Source organism: Glandiceps talaboti, chromosome 3, assembly GCF_964340395.1.
Source record: "Glandiceps talaboti chromosome 3, keGlaTala1.1, whole genome shotgun sequence".
Classification (NCBI taxonomy): Eukaryota; Metazoa; Hemichordata; class Enteropneusta; family Spengelidae; genus Glandiceps; species Glandiceps talaboti.
The window spans coordinates 2216853-2242808 of NC_135551.1; the positions used below are offsets into that span (position 1 = coordinate 2216853).

The window sequence follows — 25956 nt, forward strand, 5'->3', positions numbered from 1 at the left end:
GTCAATGCTTTATATCATGTAATTGTCAATGCTTTATATCATGTGATTGTCAATGCTTTACATCATGTAATCATCAATGCTTTACATCATGTAATTGTCAATGCTTTATATCATGTAATTGTCAATGCTTTATATCATGTGATTGTCAATGCTTTATATCATGTGATTGTCAATGCTTTGCATCATGTGATTGTCAATGCTTTACATCATGTGATTGTCAATGCTTTACATCATGTGATTGTCAATGCTTTACATCATGTGATTGTCAATGCACTACATCATGTGATTGTCAATGCACTACATCATGTAATTGTCAATGCTTTATATCATGTGATTGTCAATGCACTACATCATGTGATTGTCAATGCTTTACATCATGTGATCAACAATGCTTTACATCATGTGATTGTCAATGCTTTACATCATGTGATCAACAATGCTTTATATCATGTGATTGTCAATGCTTTACATCATGTGATTGTCAATGCTTTACATCATGTGATCAACAATGCTTTACATCATGTGATTGTCAATGCTTTACATCATGTGATTGTCAATGCTTTACATCATGTGATTGTCAATGCTTTATATCATGTAATTGTCAATGCTTTACATCATGTGATTGTCAATGCTTTACATCATGTGATCAACAATGCTTTATATCATGTGATTGTCAATGCTTTACATCATGTGATTGTCAATGCTTTATATCATGTGATCATCAATGCTTTACATCATGTAATTGTCAATGCTTTATATCATGTGATTGTCAATGCTTTACATCATGTGATTGTCAATGCTTTACATCATGTGATTGTCAATGCTTTACATCATGTGATTGTCAATGCTTTACATCATGTAATCATCAATGCTTTATATCATGTGATTGTCAATGCTTTACATCATGTGATTGTCAATGCTTTACATCATGTGATTGTCAATGCTTTACATCATGTAATTGTCAATGCTTTATATCATGTGATTGTCAATGCTTTACATCATGTGATTGTCAATGCTTTACATCATGTGATTGTCAATGCTTTATATCATGTGATTGTCAATGCTTTACATCATGTGATCAACAATGCTTTACATCATGTGATTGTCAATGCTTTATATCATGTGATTGTCATGTGATCATCATGTGATTGTCAATGCTTTATATCATGTGATTGTCAATGCTTTATATCATGTGATTGTCAATGCTTTATATCATGTGATTGTCAATGCTTTACATCATGTGATTGTCAATGCTTTATATCATGTGATTGTCAATGCTTTACATCATGTGATTGTCAATGCTTTACATCATGTGATCATCAATGCTTTACATCATGTGATTGTCAATGCTTTATATCATGTGATTGTCAATGCTTTACATCATGTGATTGTCAATGCTTTACATCATGTGATTGTCAATGCTTTACATCATGTGATTGTCAATGCTTTACATCATGTGATTGTCAATGCTTTACATCATGTGATTGTCAATGCTTTACATCATGTGATTGTCAATGCTTTACATCATGTGATTGTCAATGCTTTACATCATGTAATTGTCAATGCTTTATATCATGTGATTGTCAATGCTTTACATCATGTGATTGTCAATGCTTTACATCATGTGATTGTCAATGCTTTACATCATGTAATTTTCAATGCTTTATATCATGTAATTGTCAATGCTTTATATCATGTGATTGTCAATGCTTTATATCATGTAATTGTCAATGCTTTACATCATGTGATCAACAATGCTTTACATCATGTGATTGTCAATGCTTTATATCATGTGATTGTCAATGCTTTATATCATGTGATTGTCAATGCTTTATATCATGTAATTGTCAATGCTTTATATCATGTAATTTTCAATGCTTTATATCATGTAATTGTCAATGCTTTATATCATGTAATTGTCAATGCTTTACATCATGTAATTGTCAATGCTTTATATCATGTGATTGTCAATGCTTTATATCATGTGATTGTCAATGCTTTACATCATCAATACATACGTTTTGAATGTTGGAAATTTGAACCACTCTTGGCCAATGCTATCACCATGCAATTAATAGGCCAATGCTATCACCATGCAATTAATAGGCCAATGGCTGTCACCATGCAAACAATGGCTGTCACCATGCAATTAATAGGCCAATGGCTGTCACCATGCAAACAATGGCTCTCACCATGCAATTAATAGGCCAATGGCTGTCACCAAGCAAACAATAGGCCAGTGGGTGTCACCATGCAAACAATAGGCCAGTGGCTGTCACCATGCAAACAATAGGCCAGTGGCTGTCACCATGCAAACAATGGCTCTCACCATGCAATTAATAGGCCAATGGCTGTCACCAAGCAAACAATAGGCCAGTGGGTGTCACCATGCAAACAATAGGCCAGTGGCTGTCACCATGCAAATAATAGGCCAGTGGCTGTCACTATGCAGAAAAGATGTTTCTATCATAATGTCTCTCTTTCAATGATACTTTTTCCTCTTTTCATGGAGGTAGTCGTAGAACCAAGAGATATAGAGTAAGAAACTTAAGTTTTTCCCTATGTGCATTAGAAAGTCTTAGTGTATTGGTTACAGGTTCCCAGACTGTTTCTCAAATCAATATAGTTTGCTTTTTCAAGTGTGAACTGATTATTCTGATATCTCACATTGCCAATATTTATTTTGATATCTCACATTGCCAATATTTATTTTGATATCTCACAATGCCAATATTTATTTTGATATCTCACATTGCCAATATTTATTTTGATATCTCACATTGCCAATATTTCTTTTGATATCTCACATTGCCAATATTTATTTTGATATCTCACATTGCCAATATTTATTTTGATATCTCACATTGCCAATATTCATTTTGATATCTCACAATGCCACTATTACTTTTGATATCTCACAATGCCACTATTTCTTTTGATATCTCACATTGCCACTATTTCTTTTGATATCTCACATTGCCAATATTTTAATTATTTTGATATCTCACATTGCCAATATTTCTTTTGATATCTCACATTGCCACTATTTCTTTTGATATCTCACATTGCCAATATTTCTTAAGATATCTCACATTGCCACTATTTCTTTTGATATCTCACATTGCCACTATTTCTTTTGATATCTCACATTACCAATATTTATTTTGATATCTCACAATGCCAATATTTATTTTGATATCTCACATTGCCAATATTTCTTTTGATATCTCACATTGCCACTATTTCTTTTGATATCTCACATTGCCAATATTTTAATTATTTTGATATCTCACAATGCCAATATTTCTTTTGATATCTCACATTGCCAATATTTATTTTGATAACTCACATTGCCAATATTTTAATATCTCACATTGCCAATATTTATTTTGATATCTCACATTGCCAGTATTTTAATTATTTTGATATCTCACATTGCCAATATTTATTTTGATATCTCACATTGCCAATATTTCTTTTGATATCTCACATTGCCAATATTTATTTTGATATCTCACATTGCCACCATTTATTTTGATATCTCACATTGCCAATATTTATTTTGATATCTCACAATGCCAATATTTATTTTGATATCTCACATTGCCAATATTTCTTTTGATATCTCACAATGCCACTATTTATTTTGATATCTCACAATGCCAATATTTATTTTGATATCTCACATTGCCAATATTTTAATATCTCACATTGCCAATATTTATTTTGATATCTCACATTGCCAGTATTTTAATTATTTTGATATCTCACATTGCCAATATTTATTTTGATATCTCACAATGCCAATATTTATTTTGATAACTCACATTGCCAATATTTTAATATCTCACATTGCCAATATTTATTTTGATATCTCACATTGCCAGTATTTTAATTATTTTGATATCTCACATTGCCAATATTTATTTATTTATTTTGATATCTCACATTCCCAATATTTCTTTTGATATCTCACATTGCCAATATTTCTTTTGATATCTCACATTGCCACCATTTATTTTGATATCTCACATTGCCAATATTTATTTTGATATCTCACATTGCCAATATTTATTTTGATATCTCACAATGCCAATATTTATTTTGATATCTCACATTGCCAATATTTATTTTGATATCTCACATTGCCAATATTTATTTTGATATCTCACATTGCCAATATTTCTTTTGATATCTCACATTGCCAATATTCATTTTGATATCTCACAATGCCACTATTTCTTTTGATATCTCACAATGCCAATATTTATTTTGATATCTCACAATGCCAATATTTATTTTGATAACTCACATTGCCAATATTTTAATATCTCACATTGCCAATATTTATTTTGATATCTCACATTGCCAGTATTTTAATTATTTTGATATCTCACATTGCCAATATTTATTTTGATATCTCACATTCCCAATATTTCTTTTGATATCTCACATTGCCAATATTTATTTTGATATCTCACATTGCCACCATTTATTTTGATATCTCACATTGCCAATATTTATTTTGATATCTCACAATGCCAATATTTATTTTGATATCTCACATTGCCAATATTTATTTTGATATCTCACAATGCCACTATTTCTTTTGATATCTCACATTGCCACTATTTCTTTTGATATCTCACATTGCCAATATTTTAATTATTTTGATATCTCACATTGCCAATATTTGTTTTGATATCTCACATTGCCACTATTTCTTTTGATATCTCACATTGCCAATATTTCTTAAGATATCTCACATTGCCACTATTTCTTTTGATATCTCACATTGCCACTATTTCTTTTGATATCTCACATTACCAATATTTATTTTGATATCTCACAATGCCAATATTTATTTTGATATCTCACATTGCCAATATTTCTTTTGATATCTCACATTGCCACTATTTCTTTTGATATCTCACATTGCCAATATTTTAATTATTTTGATATCTCACAATGCCAATATTTCTTTTGATATCTCACATTGCCAATATTTATTTTGATAACTCACATTGCCAATATTTTAATATCTCACATTGCCAATATTTATTTTGATATCTCACATTGCCAATATTTATTTTGATATCTCACATTGCCAATATTTCTTTTGATATCTCACATTGCCAATATTTATTTTGATATCTCACATTGCCACCATTTATTTTGATATCTCACATTGCCAATATTTATTTTGATATCTCACAATGCCAATATTTATTTTGATATCTCACATTGCCAATATTTCTTTTGATATCTCACAATGCCAATATTTATTTTGATATCTCACAATGCCAATATTTATTTTGATATCTCACATTGCCAATATTTTAATGTCTCACATTGCCAATATTTATTTTGATATCTCACATTGCCAGTATTTTAATTATTTTGATATCTCACATTGCCAATATTTATTTTGATATCTCACAATGCCAATATTTATTTTGATAACTCACATTGCCAATATTTTAATATCTCACATTGCCAATATTTATTTTGATATCTCACATTGCCAGTATTTTAATTATTTTGATATCTCACATTGCCAATATTTATTTTGATATCTCACATTGCCACCATTTATTTTGATATCTCACATTGCCAATATTTATTTTGATATCTCACAATGCCAATATTTATTTTGATATCTCACATTGCCAATATTTATTTTGATATCTCACAATGCCACTATTTCTTTTGATATCTCACATTGCCACTATTTCTTTTGATATCTCACATTGCCAATATTTTAATTATTTTGATATCTCACATTGCCAATATTTCTTTTGATATCTCACATTGCCACTATTTATTTTGATATCTCACATTGCCACTATTTCTTAAGATATCTCACATTACCAATATTTATTTTGATATCTCACATTGCCAATATTTCTTAAGATATCTCACATTGCCACTATTTCTTTTGATATCTCACATTGCCACTATTTCTTTTGATATCTCACATTACCAATATTTATTTTGATATCTCACAATGCCAATATTTATTTTGATATCTCACATTGCCAATATTTCTTTTGATATCTCACATTGCCACTATTTCTTTTGATATCTCACATTGCCAATATTTTAATTATTTTGATATCTCACAATGCCAATATTTCTTTTGATATCTCACATTGCCAATATTTTAATTATTTTGATATCTCACATTGCCAATATTTCTTTTGATATCTCACATTGCCACTATTTCTTTTGATATCTCACATTGCCAATATTTCTTAAGATATCTCACATTGCCACTATTTCTTTTGATATCTCACATTACCAATATTTATCTTGATATCTCACAATGCCACTATTTCTTTTGATATCTCACATTGCCAATATTTTAATTATTTTGATATCTCACAATGCCAATATTTCTTTTGATATCTCACAATGCCAATATTTCTTTTGATATCTCACATTGCCAATATTTATTTTGATATCTCACATTGCCAATATTTATTTTGATATCTCACATTGCCAATATTTTAATTATTTTGATATCTCACAATGCCAATATTTATTTTGATATCTCACATTGCCACTATTTCTTTTGATATCTCACATTGCCAATATTTTAATTATTTTGATATCTCACATTGCCAATATTTCTTTTGATATCTCACATTGCCACTATTTCTTTTGATATCTCACATTGCCACCATTTATTTTGATAACTCACATTGCCAATATTTTAATATCTCACATTGCCAATATTTATTTTGATATCTCACATTGCCAGTATTTTAATTATTTTGATATCTCACATTGCCAATATTTATTTTGATATCTCACATTGCCACTATTTCTTTTGATATCTCACATTGCTACTATTTCTTTTGATATCTCACATTGCCAATATTTATTTTGATAACTCACATTGCCAATATTTATTTTGATATCTCACATTGCCAGTATTTTTATTATTTTGATATCTCACATTGCCAATATTCATTTTGATAACTCAAGTTGCTAATATTTATTTTGATATCTCACATTGCCAGTATTTATATTGATATCTCACATTGCCAGTATTTTTATTATTTTGATATCTCACAATGCCAACATTTATTTTGATATCTCACATTGCCAATATTTATATTGATATCTCACATTGCCAGTATTTTTATTATTTTGATATCTCACATTGCCAATATTTATTTTTATATCTCACAATGCCAATATTTCTTTTGATATCTCACATTGCCAATATTTCTTTTGATATCTCACATTGCCAATATTTATTTTGATATCTCACATTCCCAATATTTCTTTTCATATCTCACGTTGCCAATATTTCTTTTGATATCTCACATTGCCACTATTTCTTTTGATATCTCAAATTGCCACTATTTTTTTTTATATCTCACATTGCCAATATTTATTTTGATATCTCACATTGCCAATATTTATTTTGATATCTCACATTGCCAATATTTATTTTGATATCTCACATTGCCAATATTTATTTTGATAGCTCACATTCCCAATATTTCTTTTGATATCTCACAATGCCACTATTTCTTTTGATATCTCACATTGCCACCATTTATTTTGATATCTCACATTGCCAATATTTTAATTATTTTGATATCTCACAATGCCAATATTTATTTTGATATCTCACATTGCCACTATTTTTTTTGATATCTCACATTGCCACTATTTCTTTTGATATCTCACATTGCCAATATTTCTTTTGATATCTCACATTGCCAATATTTATTTTGATATCTCACAATGCCAATATTTATTTTGATATCTCACAATGCCAATATTTATTTTGATATCTCACATTGCCAATATTTATTTTGATATCTCACAATGCCAATATTTATTTTGATATCTCACAATGCCAATATTTATTTTGATATCTCACAATGCCAATATTTATTTTGATATCTCACATTGCCAATATTTATTTTGATATCTCACATTGCCACTATTTATTTTGATATCTCACATTGCCAATATTTATTTTGATATCTCACAATGCCAATATTTATTTTGATATCTTACATTGCCAATATTTATTTTGATATCTCACATTGCCAATATTTATTTTGATATCTCACATTGCCAACATTTATTTTGATATCTCACAACGCCAATATTTATTTTGATATCTCACATTGCCAATATTTATTTTGATATCTCACATTGCCAATATTTATTGATATCTCACAACGCCAATATTTATTTTGATATCTCACATTGCCAATATTTATTTTGATATCTCACAATGCCAATATTTATTTTGATATCTCACATTCCCAATATTTATTTTGATATCTCACATTGCCACTATTTATTTTGATATCTCACATTGCCAATATTTATTTTGATATCTCACATTGCCAATATTTATTTTGATATCTCACAATGCCAATATTTATTTTGATATCTCACAATGCCAATATTTATTTTGATATCTCCCATTGCCAATATTTGTTTTGATATCTCACATTGCCACTATTTATTTTGATATCTCACATTGCCAATATTTGTTTTGATATCTCACATTGCCACTATTTATTTTGATATCTCACATTGCCAATATTTGTTTTGTATAGTGTACCATTAATATTTCTTAACATCAATGTATTCAGGACACTTACCTTTTCAAATTCTACAAAAGCATAGCACAGTGAATCACCTGTCTTCTGGTCTCTAATAACTTCACAACTGAAAAGAATGAATTGTTTTAAAAGAAGACATTGTCAAGAAGTTCATTCCTGGATAGTCAGATATTGGGTCATAATAAGAAACTTAGTAATTACAATTTGTACTCACACAGTGACATTTGTTACTGTCAGGGGTATACTACAATGGGATATTGGCATTCGCTTCAAACAAATGTTTTTGACTCTGTGAGTAGAAATTTTCATTACTAAGTATGAACACAGAGTCCATGAACATTCATTCTCACGATAAGAAATTTCATTTGGAATTGTAACATAAATGTTGTATTTGTGTTGGTATAAGTTGAATTGTAACATAAATGTTGTATTTGTGTTGTATAAGTGAATTGTAACATAAATGTTGTATTTGTGTTGGTATAAGTTGAATTGTAACATAAATGTTGTATTTGTGTTGGTATAAGTGAATTGTAACATAAATGTTGTATTTGTGTTGGTATAAGTGAATTGTAACATAAATGTTGTATTTGTGTTGGTATAAGTGAATTGTAACATAAATGTTGTATCTGTGTTGGTATAAGTTGAATTGTAACATAAATGTTACATGTTACAGCCACATAAAAATACTAAAACTGACCTGTTAATGGAACCAAATCTTGAGAAAATTGTTTCAAGATCTTCAGAAGTTGTAACTGGATTTAATTTGCAAACAAATAAGACATCTTCAGGTGGCTTCACATCAGCATCTGGTAAGTCACCCACCTACCAAATAAAACATAACATATTATATTATCATGCATCAATTAAACTTCATTTTGCAAGAAATACTCCAAACGGACTAAGATTGAACAGCTGTAGGATAAAGTTTGCGATGAAGACCTGCATCAATTCCTTTCTTCAGCATTTCTGTCAGCAGTGTTACAAACTGTGTGCCTTGACAACGGTTGGTAGGTCTTACTATCACTGAGTAAAACCATAATAATAACAAGTCATTGAGAATGACATAGTCCCCGCTATGATTGGGCTTTAAGGAATTATCACTACTCTGATCACGCAACAACACTTGTGAACCTAAATCAAACAGACTTAGATATATGTTGTGTCTGCTTGTTGGACATGGAACATGCCTACAACAATAAAGGATTGGTCGGGTATGGGGGATCATATCACGATGAAAATGGATATGCACATGTATGTCATAGAACACTGTCCTAATACCAACTTTGAATGTGATCTGTTCAAGCTTGTCTGAGTTATGGCTTTGGACATTGAAAATCGCAAACAAAATGGCTGCCAGGTGGCCATATTGGATCGTATTACATAAACAATGAATATGCACATGTATGTCATAGGACACTGTCTTAATACCAACTTTGAATGAGATCTGTTCAAGCATGTCTGAGTTATGACTTTGGACATGGAAAATTCACAAACAAAATGGCTGCCAGGCGGCCATATTGGATTGTATCACGACGAAAATGGATATGCACATGTATGTCATAGAACACTGTCCTAATACCAACATTGAATGAGATCTGTTCAAGCATGTCTGAGTTATGGCTTTGGACATGGAAAATTCACAAACAAAATGGCTGCCAGGCAGCCATATTGGATCGTATCATGACGAAAATGGATATACACATGTATGTCTTAGAATACTGTCCTAATACCAACTTTGAATGAGATCTGTTCAAGCATGTGTGAGTTATGGCTTTGGACAGGGAAAATTTGCAAACAAAATGGCTGTCAGGCAGCCATATTGGATCGTATCATGACGAAAATGGATATACACATGTATGTTATAGAACACTGTCCTAATACCAACTTTGAATGAGATCTGTTCAAGCATGTCTGAGTTATGGCTTTGGACATAGACAAATCGCAAACAAAATGGCTGCCAGACAGCCATATTGGGTCGTATCACAACAACAATGAATATGGACATGTATGTCATAGAACACTGTCCTAATGTCAGCTTTGAATGAGATCTGTTCAAGCATGTCTGAGTTATGGCTTTGGACATGGAAAATTCGCAAACAAAATGGCTGCCAGGCAGCCATATTGGATCGTATCACAATGAAAATGGATATGCAAATGTATGTCATAGAACATTGTCCTAATACCAACTTTGAATGAGATCTGTTCAAGCATGTCTGAGTTATGGCTTTGGACATGAAAATTCACAAACAAAATGGCTGCTAGGCGGCCATATTGGATCGTATCATGACAACAATGAATATGCACATACATGTATATGCCATAGAACACTGTCCTAATACCAACTTTGAACGAGATCTGTTCAAGCATGTCTGAGTTATGGCTTTAGACAGGGAAAATTTGCAAACAAAATGGCTGCTAGGCAGCCATATTGGATCGTATCATGAAACAAATTGACGTGCATATGTATGATATTGTATGTTGCCCCTGTACCAAGTTTGAAAAAAAATCAGTCCAGGCATCTCCAAGAAACGGCTGCGGACAGACGGACGGACGGACGGACGGACGGACGGAACCCAATCCATAAGTCCTCGTCCCGGACTTCGTCCGGCGGGGACTAATAATCTTTATTTATACTGGATAGTTCTTTAAGCATATAAACACTTGTCTCCTAAGAAGTCCAGTGAGGGCCATCTCTCATGGGTTCAGTGTTAATGCAGGAGGAAACCGAAGTACCCGGGGAAAACCTGCATTGTTCGGTAGAGTCAAACTGAACGACACTCTTCTTACTTTCAGTGTGGTAAATTTAATCGAACCCTGAATGGGGTTCGAACTCCGACCACAGTGGTAAGAGGCAAGTGGTTTAACCACTCGGCCACTGACAACCATACATTTGTCAATGGTTGGTAGGTCTTACTATCACTGAGTAAAACCATACATTTGTCAATGGTTGGTATTCACAATCTTATCAACTTACCATTTCTAAAATTTGAGCTCTAGCTGTTGCCTCCTTTGTCTTTAACATTTCATCAATCTCCTGAGTAGTCTTTCCTTTAGTATCATCAATTTCTTCATCTGCACCAATCCGTCCAGTCTGTTAATATCACAAACACAAAAACACAAAGGTAGATTTGATCATGGTAGGAGGAATGAGTGTTTTTTTAAATTTCTTATTGAAATGTTTATTATTCAAATTATGCTCCAATGGGTTTTTCATTGGGAAGAATAGGCCATTTTCCATCTCATGGCAGATCCCATTGAGTCCATAGCAACCATATGAGGGTGGTTAATCTGAAGTAATACCATTGTTCTCAACATCATCACATGTATAGGATATGATTGATCAAGTGAAACAAACTTTAAAAGTATGGTTGTAAAAAGATGTGCATATGGAGAAATGTAAGTCAGCCGGGGTTTCATTAACAGCCCTCAGACAACGATTTATGGCCGTCTGGGCACAGATGAAGAGCTAGTTGAAATTGACAGTGTTACCTTTATTTTGACTTTGAAATCAGTTTCAACACAAACTTTCAAAACTACATTGAAAATATTACTTTTTGAACTAGAGTTGGATCCACACGAGGGATCACATGCCCTATCTTGCTTGCTGCGCCATGCCACAAAATTGCTATATCGTTGCGAATTTTAAACAAACATCTAAAATTTGATACAATGCCATAACTTTTCACCAGACTTGTGTCACGTCGTCTGAATCAACACACAACTGAACGCGATCATCTCACTATAACACAAGTTAATAGTTAACAATGGTTTAATTTTTAGTCTGTAATTCATCAGGTAAATTTATCTGCATCTGCTAAAAACACTGAAAACGGGTGAAATTTTTTTCCATTGTCTTTGATTTTATCCTACAAATTTATAAATCAGCTATATATATGCATTTTTATATTAAATTTTGGTGATACTCTGTCATTTCATTTTACGAATTTAAACTATGAATTCTACAGAGTTCTACAATATGTTCATCACTATTAAAGACCTCAAGTATAAATATGGCTGACACGTGTCGCACATCATGATTTACTAATCTAGTTCCTGATGGCTATATTCTTATTTTACACTGTTATCTTCATACATTTCTCGTCTAGTTCCTGACGACTGTATTCAAATTTTACACTACGTTATCTTAGTCTAGTTCCTGACGACTGTATTCCAATTTTACACTACGTTATCTTTGTCTAGTTCCTGACGACTGTATTCCAATTTTACACTACGTTATCTTAGTCTAGTTGCTGATGACTGTATTCCAATTTTACACTACGTTATCTTCATATACTATGTCGTCAGGAACTAGACTATGATTTCCCCATCTTGATGATTTAGAACTGTTCAATTCACACGGCCAGCCATGTGCATGATGTGTGAAGATGTAGACATCACACGATATATCTATTCAACTTCTGCATTTAGGAATGATCTATGCTAATGAGTATGGCTATATCATGTCTGTGTGTCCAGCAAGGTGGGTTCCGATGCTTGAAACAACACAAATTTTTAGTTTATATTCATAATCTGTACTAAATTTGGTGTCTCTACCTCATGTGTGGTCTATACTTGGTACATATTTCAATCTGACCTTACAAGTTCTCAAATTAATGATTGTGAGTCTGAACATATATCTGTGTTGAATTGCCATGGCTGGCAAAGTGGGTTCATATTGCTCAAAATGACAAAATTTGAAGACTAAAATTTTAGTTTATATCCATTATCTGTGCCAAAATTGACATCTATACTGTACCTATACTGATCTGATTGACTTTTATTTATGGTAATGGATAAGGTACTAAAACACATTCAAGTACCCATGATCGTTACTGTGAACAATTTATCTATTATTGTGGCCTTCCAGTCTTCCTTAATGAACAAATACATGGTGTATTGGGAGGGAGGGTGGGGTGGGTTGTTTACTGCAACTATTCTAAACATAGACATTGTCTGAACCAAAGCACTGGGCGCTTGCCCATGTAAGGGCGCTAACATGACTCACACACACACACACACACACACACACACACACACACACACACACACACACACACACACACACACACACACACACACACACACACAGAGACACACACACACACACACACACACACACACACATCTACTTACATCAAGTTGTTCTTTGGTTGGTTCTGGTGATCTGTCTGGAATTTCAAGACCACTAGGATCATCAAATGGATCATCTAATATTACCGTATGATTTATCCTGTATTTGAATTCATGAAACAATACAATGAGAATTAATAAACTACCTAGTTGCAACAAAGATGAACACTTTAATGATGACAGGTATACTTATGACAGCTGTGTTGACTAAAATGAACACTTTAATGATGACAGGTATACTTGTGACAGCTGTGTTGACTAAAATGAACACTTTAATGATGACAGGTATACTTGTGACAGCTGTGTTGACTAAAATGAACACTTTAATGATGACAGGTATACTTGTGACAGCTGTGTTGACTAAAATGAACACTTTAATGATGATATGTATACTTGTGACAGCTGTGTTGACTAAAATGAACACTTTAATGATGACAGATATACTTGTGACAGCTGTGTTGACTAAAATGAACACTTTAATGATGACAGGTATACTTGTGACAGCTGTGTTGACTAAAATGAACACTTTAATGATGACAGGTATACTTATGACAGCTGTGTTGACTAAAATGAACACTTTAATGATGACAGGTATACTTATGACAGCTGTGTTGACTAAAATGAACACTTTAATGATGACAGGTATACTTGTGACAGCTGTGTTGACTAAAATGAACACTTTAATGATGACAGATATACTTATGACAGCTGTGTTGACTAAAATGAACACTTTAATGATGACAGGTATACTTGTGACAGCTGTGTTGACTAAAATGAACACTTTAATGATGACAGGTATACTTGTGACAGCTGTGTTGACTAAAATACATCAATAAACTCTAATACAAAACGTTTACCATTGTTTTAGAAATGTGATCAGTAACTCAAAGTTTTATCTAAATGATTTCTTGAATAATTCCTGATAAAAACAAAGTTACAAGCGACCTATCGGTCAGAATAGCTCCGCTGTTTTTTTTTTAAATTTTATTTTTTATTTTGGTGACACGTAGAAGTGGTTCAGTTCTTCACTATGCAGTTTTGTTTTAGCGATGCAATAAAGTGGTTAGTGGTTCATATGATGTCTCACTGTAAAACACATTTTACACAGAAGTTGGTAATGTATTGTACTTTTATACCATAGTCACCATTTTATAACAAAAATCTACTGTTATGAAAAATTGCACAAAATCTCAGAAAAAAAATGACTGGGAAATTCACACAAGAAAAAGAAAAAAAAAGATAATTTTGAGGTTGGCTATAAATAATTCCATTGTCTTACAGCTTTAACCCTGGGAAATTTTAATGATGAATGAAATAAACTAGGGATCTAAAATAATTTTGAGGCAATTTCAATTTCAATTTTCTAACAAATTTACCAAGTCAACAACATTCAACTTGTACAAGTTGAGTAGATATATATAGGGAAGAAATGTATTAATCGCCATCTTAGTTTCCGGATGGCGACAATCCCCGCCAAGTACCAGAAAGAGAGTCATTCTGGCAGCCATACGTTACAGTGGTAACACTCGTTCATGTTCTATTACCTTTCATAAAGAAAACACAACGAAATGGTTGAAGTGATCTTTTTTTTAAATTTCTTTTCATCACAACAACAAAATCTGCGTGATCAAAAGTGTTGTAAACTAAACCAGAAAGAATTATCGGACTGGCTAAACTTCCCGATGAACTGGAGTAAGGTCCAAGTCCAAGTAAGCCTCGATAGTATGTGAGAAAATCGTCTCAAACTAGCGATACAACTTTCAAAATATAACTTGACATGTCTTCATTTGTTAGATTTATACAATTCAACACGCGTTTTCACTCGAAAACAACAATTCTGTGAATAATGACACTCTGAACGCAGCGATTTCTCGGACGATGTTACCACTGTAACGTATGGCTGACAACGACTTGCTTCCGGGTTAGTCCCTCGTGCATCCGGGTACCTGGGGTTCTCGCCGTACGGAAACTAAGAAAGATGGAATTTACAGTGTTTCTTGTGACCGGCAGCAGACTCGGCCATTTTTTTTCATCATTCCATTGTATTTAAACCTTGTACTTGACATTTCGCAATATTTATAATTCTCAACAAAATACCTCAACATGCCTCACTTCGCTCGTACTCAAAGCAGCCCCTCGCGGTATGATCACTGATGACATGACGAGAGAACCTTTTCGGATTTACATGTAAAACGGGGAAAGATACGCAAAACATAATGCAAAGTCTGAAGCCAAATTACAGTTGTGATTATTTTAATTATTTTTACTTGCCAAATATTTGCATTTTGGAAATGGCAAGACACGTTCATGTCGTTTAACTTTACATGTGAACTGTCGGCCAATAAACAAAATTTGGTTGATTCACAGTCCGCAGTTAGACTGCTCTTGCATAACTTCAACCGCATGCCTTCCTTACGCAAGTTGTCTTAATTCTGGTTCACTGTCACTCCAAATTGCACGACAATATAGAATTAATCACAAGTTACATGTTATCTGAAAACATCACATTTTTATAGTGGGTCTGAAGTGAGATTTTAGTGAGTACCAAGAACGTCTTGTGTTGTTACTTGCTGTGGAAAATCGCCCGGTCAAACGAGGTCAGCTTCAGCTTCTGGTCGAATCAGGATAGAGTATGCAAATAAGGACGTTGCGGACTGGCTGATTATGTAGAAGGGTGCAGAATTTGGATTTGAAGTTTACAACCCTGTTTCGAATAAACGCTTGTCACTTCATGCATTTGGGCGCCCAATGCGTAGAATTATGACTATAGCACATATTACATTGCTTGTTTGCCGTCAATAGTGTCTTTTGAAAAGTGGCAGTTTACTTAAAGTCTCGTCGAATGATTTCCAATATGGCGTCGGTCATTATCCTCATTAACATATTCATTTTTTTTTCAAATTACAAAAAAAAAATCATAAAAAATAAAAATGAAGATGTGCTGACTTGAAATTAACAAACCTGAGTAAGCTACCCCCTGCGCATCAACACACCAGATATCAAAGCAATCTGACAATAAGTTTTCACGGAGATGATGAAAATGACATTTTATGAAAAAAAATCATAAAAAATTGAAAATGGCACAGATCAACTTGGCATGAACAAATCTGAATAGCCTCCCCCCAGGGAACATGCACACCAAATATCTAAGAATACTGACTGTCACTTCCGGAGAAAATAATGAAAATATAAAAGTTTGACGGACACCTATGATTCACTCTACTCTCTATACTCTATACAACCTATACCTAAAGCTACGCTTTCAGCTTTCGCTGACAGCGGAGCTAAAAATGTGCCAAAGGTCACAAGCTTTCAGTCAAACACATACTAGTCCCCAACTGGTATGTTATATGGCAAAGTTTTCATGCAAATTTGAATGGTTTCTCTAGAAATTATCAGTGTGGAAAGCCACTAAGACCACAGCTGCATGCAGAAAATGTGACCCGCCCACCCAAAATGTGCATGGTCATGATGATGGTGAAATACAGTCACTTGTGAACTCATATTCCATTCCAGGATGGTGATATTCTAGTCTAGGATGATCATAATACAAAATAACGACTTTCTTACAGGGATTTACGATAGTCAAAAAATACCATTACGGGTCACTGTTTCAAGGTTTAGAACCTTGTCCTAGACTAGACTATCACCATCCTGGAATGGAATATGAGTTCACAAGTGACTGTGTAGTGAAAGTTATGAAAAGAAACAGTAAATGCAGGAGGAGCGGTTCACTGAATTTCCTTGGTTGGTATACAAACAGGATTCAAAGCATTACAATAAACTAGTATAAATGTTACCATCATTGCATCAATGCATGATTGGTCCTTATTTCTATTTTCTAATACATTGACATGGATCACTAATTGTTATGTAGACTTGGCTGGCTAGTTCGGGCTAATCATTTTATTGTATGATTAGCCAGAAAGGTTAGCAGCTGAAATTTGCCAGAGGAAACACTGACTTGGCAATACATAAATACTACAATGTGTCTGTAATAGGCAGAAATTGGCTGATTTTAATAACTGACCATGTAGGTCAATGTCCAGGTCAAAGGTCAAGGTATTAAAAGATAGGGGTGAACACTTGAATGGTGTGTCCGTTTATTACAATTTGTGATTTATGCAGTTAATATTGATTTTTAACTACAAATATGGCTGCTATTCGGTCATACATGTATTAGCATACATCAAAAAACAAATTGACTTGCATATGTCCCACATGATATCTCACCTTTGTGTCAGGTTTGAAAGAAATCGGATTTTGCATGTCTGTGAAATGATGTATTACGGACGGACAGATGGACAGATGGCTGGAGCCCATTGCAATAGTACTTATATTCAATTGGCTAAAAATGAAATGTTAAATTAATTCTACTTACCTTATATCTTGGTAAGGTCTGTGATCTTTATCTACAAAAGCTTCGTTAATCTTCATTAGGACATCCATACCTTCACTGACTTCACCGAATACTGTATGCACACCATCTAAATAATCTAAGTGTTCAGCTGTTGTGAAGAAGAACTGTAAAAGATACACCAACAAGTAATAATAGTGTTGTTAATAATAATAATAATAATACTAATGTTAGCTTTTATATACCAATTTGCCACTCTGTTTTCAAAACATTTTATAATTATTACCCCTCGCATGGACCCATGATGGCACAATGGCCCGTTTATACTTCCTCAACATAACTGTACATATCTATGATCTATGCATATTGTATTTGTAACATAACTGTACATACCTGTGATCTATGCATATTGTATTTGTAACATAACTGTACATACCTGTGATCTATGCATATTGTATTTGTAACATAACTGTACATACCTGTGATCAATGCATATTGTCTGTATAACATAACTGTACATACATGTGATCTATGCATATTGTATTTGTAACATAACTGTACATACCTGTGATCTATGCATATTGTCTGTATAACATAACTGTACATACCTGTGATCTATGCATATTGTCTGTATAACATAACTGTACATACCTGTGATCAATGCATATTGTATTTGTAACATAACTGTACATATCTATGATCTATGCATATTGTCTGTATAACATAACTGTACATACCTGTGATCAATGCATATTGTATTTGTAACATAACTGTACATACCTGTGATCAATGCATATTGTCTGTATAACATAACTGTACATACATGTGATCTATGCATATTGTATTTGTAACATAACTGTACATACCTGTGATCTATGCATATTGTCTGTATAACATAACTGTACATACCTGTGATCTATGCATATTGTCTGTATAACATAACTGTACATACCTGTGATCTATGCATATTGTATTTGTAACATAACTGTACATACCTGTGATCTATGCATATTGTATTTGTAACATAACTGTACATACCTGTGATCTATGCATATTGTATTTGTAACATAACTGTACATACCTGTGATCAATGCATATTGTCTGTATAACATAACTGTACATACATGTGATCTATGCATATTGTATTTGTAACATAACTGTACATACCTGTGATCTATGCATATTGTCTGTATAACATAACTGTACATACCTGTGATCTATGCATATTGTCTGTATAACATAACTGTACATACCTGTGATCAATGCATATTGTATTTGTAACATAACTGTACATATCTATGATCTATGCATATTGTCTGTATAACATAACTGTACATACCTGTGATCAATGCATATTGTATTTGTAACATAACTGTACATACCTGTGATCAATGCATATTGTCTGTATAACATAACTGTACATACATGTGATCTATGCATATTGTATTTGTAACATAACTGTACATACCTGTGATCTATGCATATTGTCTGTATAACATAACTGTACATACCTGTGATCTATGCATATTGTCTGTATAACATAACTGTACATACCTGTGATCAATGCATATTGTATTTGTAACATAACTGTACATATCTATGATCTATGCATATTGTCTGTATAACATAACTGTACATACCTGTGATCTATGCATATTGTATTTGTAACATAACTGTACATACCTGTGATCAATGCATATTGTATTTGTAACATAACTGTACATACCTGTGATCTATGCATATTGTCTGTATAACATAACTGTACATACCTGTGATCAATGCATATTGTCTGTATAACATAACTGTACATACATGTGATCTATGCATATTGTATTTGTAACATAACTGTACATACCTGTGATCTATGCATATTGTATTTGTAACATAACTGTACATACCTGTGATCTATGCATATTGTATTTGTAACATAACTGTACATATCTGTGATTTATACATATTGTATTTGTAACATAACTGTACATACCTGTGATCAATGCATATTGTATTTGTAACATAACTGTACATACCTGTGATCTATGCATATTGTATTTGTAACATAACTGTACATATCTGTGATCAATGCATATTGTATTTGTAACATAACTGTACATACCTGTGATCTATGCATATTGTATTTTTAACATAACTGTACATATCTGTGATTTATACATATTGTATTTGTAACATAACTGTACATACCTGTGATCAATGCATATTGTATTTGTAACATAACTGTACATACCTGTGATCTATGCATATTGTATTTGTAACATAACTGTACATATCTGTGATTTATACATATTGTATTTGTAACATAACTGTACATACCTGTGATCAATGCATATTGTATTTGTAACATAACTGTACATACCTGTGATCAATGCATATTGTCTGTATAACATAACTGTACATACATGTGATCTATGCATATTGTCTGTATAACATAACTGTACATACCTGTGATCAATGCATATTGTATTTGTAACATAACTGTACATACCTGTGATCTATGCATATTGTATTTGTAACATAACTGTACATACCTGTGATCTATGCATATTGTCTGTATAACATAACTGTACATACCTGTGATCTATGCATATAGTCTGTATAACATAACTGTACATACCTGTGATCAATGCATATTGTCTGTGTAACATAACTGTACATACCTGTGATCAATGCATATTGTATTTGTAACATAACTGTACATACCTGTGATCTATGCATATTGTATTTGTAAAATAAATGTACATACCTGTGATCAATGCATATTGTATTTGTAACATAACTGTACATACCTGTGATCTATGCATATTGTATTTGTAACATAACTGTACATACCTGTGATCAATGCATATTGTATTTGTAACATAACTGTACATACCTGTGATCTATGCATATAGTCTGTATAACATAACTGTACATACCTGTGATCTATGCATACTGTCTGTATAACAGCTGCACATATCTGTGATCTATGCATATTGTCTGTATAACATAACTGTACATATCTATGATCTATGCATATTGTCTGTATAACATAACTGTACATACCTGTGATCTATGCATATTGTCTGTATAACATAACTGTACATACCTGTGATCTATGCATATTGTATTTGTATAATAACTGTACATATCTATGATCTATGCATATTGTATTTGTAACATAACTGTACATACCTGTGATCTATGCATATTGTCTGTATAACATAACTGTACATACCTGTGATCTATGCATATTGTATTTATAACATAACTGTACATACCTGTGATCTATGCATATTGTATGTATAACATAACTGTACATACCTGTGATCTATGCATATTGTATTTGTAACATAACTGTACAAACCTGTGATCAATGCATATTGTATTTGTAACATAACTGTACATACCTGTGATCTATGCATATTGTCTGTATAACATAACTGTACATACCTGTGATCTATGCATATTGTCTGTATAACATAACTGTACATATCTGTGATCTATGCATATTGTATTTGTAACATAACTGTACATACCTGTGATCTATGCATATTGTCTGTATAACATAACTGTACATACCTGTGATCTATGCATATTGTCTGTATAACATACCTGCACATACCTGTGATCTATGCATATTGTATTTGTAACATAACTGTACATACCTGTGATCTATGCATATTGTCTGTATAACATAACTGTACATACCTGTGATCTATGCATATTGTATGTATAACATAACTGTACATACCTGTGATCTATGCATATTGTCTGTATAACATAACTGTACATACCTGTGATCTATGCATATTGTCTGTATAACGTAACTGTACATACCTGTGATCAATGCATATTGTATGTATAACATAACTGTACATACCTGTGATCCATGCATATTGTCTGTATAACATAACTGTACATACCTGTGATCTATGCATATAGTCTGTATAACATAACTGTACATACCTGTGATCCATGCATATTGTCTGTATAACATAACTGTACATACCTGTGATCTATGCATATTGTCTGTATAACATAACTGTACATACATGTGATCTATGCATATTGTCTGTATAACATAACTGTACATACCTGTGATCTATGCATTGTCTGTATAACATAACTGTACATACCTGTGATCTATGCATATTGTCTGTATAACATAACTGTACATACCTATGATCTATGCATATTGTCTGTATAACATAACTGTACATATCTGTGATCTATGCATATTATCTGTATAACATAACTGTACATACCTGTGATCTATGCATATTGTCTATATAACATAACTGTACATATCTGTGATCTATGCATATAGTCTGTATAACATAACTGTACATACCTGTGATCTATGCATATTTTCTGTATAACATAACTGTACATACCTGTGATCTAAGCAGTCTGTATAACATACCTGCACATATCTGTGATCTATGCATATTGTCTGTATAACATAACTGTACATACCTGTGATCTATGCATATTATCTGTATAATATAACTGTACATACCTGTGATCTATGCATATTGTATGTATAACGTAACTGTACATACCTGTGATCCATGCATATTGTCTGTATAACATAACTGTACATACCTGTGATCTATGCATATTGTATGTATAACGTAACTGTACATATCTGTGATCTATGCATATTGTCTGTATAACGTAACTGTACATATCTGTGATCTATGCATATTGTCTGTATAACATAACTGTACATACCTGTGATCAATGCATATTTTCTGTATAACATAACTGTACATACATGTGATCTATGCATATTGTCTGTATAACATAACTGTACATACCTGTGATCTATGCATTGTCTGTATAACAGCTGCACATACCTGTGATCTATGCATATTGTCTGTATAACATAACTGTACATACCTGTGATCTATGCATATTGTATGTATAACATAACTGTACATATCTATGATCTATGCATATTGTCTGTATAACATAACTGTACATATCTGTGATCTATGCATATTGTCTATAACGTAACTGTACATACCTGTGATCAATGCATATTGTCTATAACGTAACTGTACATACCTGTGATCTATGCATATTGTCTGTATAACATAACTGTACATACATGTGATCTATGCATATTGTCTGTATAACATAACTGTACATACCTGTGATCTATGCATATTGTCTGTATAACATAACTGTACATACCTGTGATCTATGCATATTGTCTGTATAACATAACTGTACATACATGTGATCTATGCATATTGTCTGTATAACATAACTGTACATACCTGTGATCTATGCCTATTGTCTGTATAACATAACTGTACATACCTGTGATCTATGCATATTGTCTGTATAACATAACTGTACATACCTGTGATCTATGCATATTGTCTGTATAACATAACTGTACATACATGTGATCTATGCATATTGTCTGTATAACATAACTGTACATACCTGTGATCAATGCATATTGTATTTGTAACATAACTGTACATACCTGTGATCTATGCATATTGTCTGTATAACATAACTGTACATACATGTGATCTATGCATATTGTCTGTATAACATAACTGTACATATCTGTGATCTATGCATATTGTCTGTATAACATAACTGTACATACCTGTGATCTATGCATATTGTCTGTATAACATAACTGTACATACATGTGATCAATGAATATTGTCTGTATAACATAACTGTACATACCTGTGATCTATGCATATTGTCTGTATAACATAACTGTACATACATGTGATCTATGCATATTGTCTGTATAACATAACTGTACATACCTGTGATCTATGCCTATTGTCTGTATAACATAACTGTACATACCTGTGATCTATGCATATTGTCTGTATAACATAACTGTACATACCTGTGATCTATGCATATTGTCTGTATAACATAACTGTACATACATGTGATCTATGCATATTGTCTGTATAACATAACTGTACATACATGTGATCTATGCATATTGTCTGTATAACATAACTGTACATACCTGTGATCAATGCATATTGTATTTGTAACATAACTGTACATACCTGTGATCTATGCATATTGTCTGTATAACATAACTGTACATACATGTGATCTATGCATATTGTCTGTATAACATAACTGTACATACCTGTGATCTATGCATATTGTCTGTATAACATAACTGTACATACCTGTGATCTATGCATATTGTCTGTATAACATAACTGTACATACATGTGATCTATGCATATTGTCTGTATAACATAACTGTACATACCTGTGATCTATGCCTATTGTCTGTATAACATAACTGTACATACCTGTGATCTATGCATATTGTCTGTATAACATAACTGTACATATCTGTGATCTATGCATATTGTCTGTATAACATAACTGTACATACATGTGATCTATGCATATTGTCTGTATAACATAACTGTACATACCTGTGATCAATGCATATTGTATTTGTAACATAACTGTACATACCTGTGATCTATGCATATTGTCTGTATAACATAACTGTACATACATGTGATCTATGCATATTGTCTGTATAACATAACTGTACATATCTGTGATCTATGCATATTGTCTGTATAACATAACTGTACATACCTGTGATCTATGCATATTGTCTGTATAACATAACTGTACATACATGTGATCAATGCATATTGTCTGTATAACATAACTGTACATACCTGTGATCTATGCATATTGTCTGTATAACATAACTGTACATACCTGTGATCTATGCATACTGTATTTGTAACATAACTGTACATACCTGTGATCTATGCATATTGTCTGTATAACATAACTGTACATACCTGTGATCTATGCATATTGTCTGTATAACATAACTGTACATATCTATGATCTATGCATATAGTCTGTATAACATAACTGTACATACATGTGATCTATGCATATTATCTGTATAACATAACTGTACATACATGTGATCAATGCATATTGTATGTATAACGTAACTGTACATACCTGTGATCCATGCATATTGGCTCCATTGTTTACCATGGACACTGCCCCAAGTTTCTTGTGTTTAATTCTTGGTGAATTCTCCATCTCAAAGAACTTAGCTTGTTCCCCATATAGTTTACTACCATGAAATATCACCAAGAAATAAATGAAGGAATTAAATCTTCATGAAGTGAACAAGATAATTTCGTATTATGTTTTTATATATTTTAATGAAACTTATGGCTGTACATAGTACAACTTAATATGGGGGTAGACACTCGAATGGAGTCTATGTATTACAGTTTTTGAGTTATGCAGTAAATAATGATTTTTAACTACAAATAAGGCTGCCATTTAGTAAAAGTGATATGAGCACTAAAATCAACTCTACAATAATACTTATAAACATGATTTTAAAAGAAATTGGCAATTTGTAAATACTACAATGTGTCTGTGATTGGCAGGAATTGGCTTGATTTTGATAATTGACCCTGAAGGTCAAGGTGAAGGGTAAAGGTCTCCAAAGATAGCTTGATAGCTTGTATCTGATAATGTGGGAGTAGACACGTGAATGTGTTATAGTATTTGAGTTATGCAGTAAATAATAACTTTCAAATACAAATACAGTCACCATTTGGTCAAATTTGGTCAAATTGTGAGGTGGTTGTCATGGTAACTGTTCTAAAAGCTTAATGCTATATTTTTTAAGTGTCTGTCAAAGCTTTTCATAAAGTTCACATATTGAACTTTCAGAAAAGTATGACAACTTTTGACCCCCAGGGCCCCTGGGTAGCGCCCCTGGGTAGCGCCAATGACCCTTACTTTAGGGGTCCAATTCATGGACTAATAAGCGAAGTAAGTCATTATATCTATACAAACATACCACCAATA

General features: G+C 32.4%; 1 protein-coding gene across 1 annotated transcript in view; it reads right to left on the reverse strand.

Annotated features, from left to right (window-relative positions):
- Positions 1–25956, reverse strand: part of LOC144432657 (peptidyl-prolyl cis-trans isomerase-like 4) — a 57747-nt gene that overhangs the window by 17828 nt on the left and 13963 nt on the right. Inside the window, exons 4-9 of the mRNA XM_078120923.1 lie at positions 25087–25204; positions 18112–18254; positions 13734–13830; positions 11575–11691; positions 9298–9422; positions 8640–8706 (exon numbers count right to left, since the gene is read on the reverse strand). Coding sequence (XP_077977049.1) covers positions 8640–8706; positions 9298–9422; positions 11575–11691; positions 13734–13830; positions 18112–18254; positions 25087–25204 — 667 coding nt within the window. The remainder of the gene's footprint in view (positions 1–8639; positions 8707–9297; positions 9423–11574; positions 11692–13733; positions 13831–18111; positions 18255–25086; positions 25205–25956) is intronic.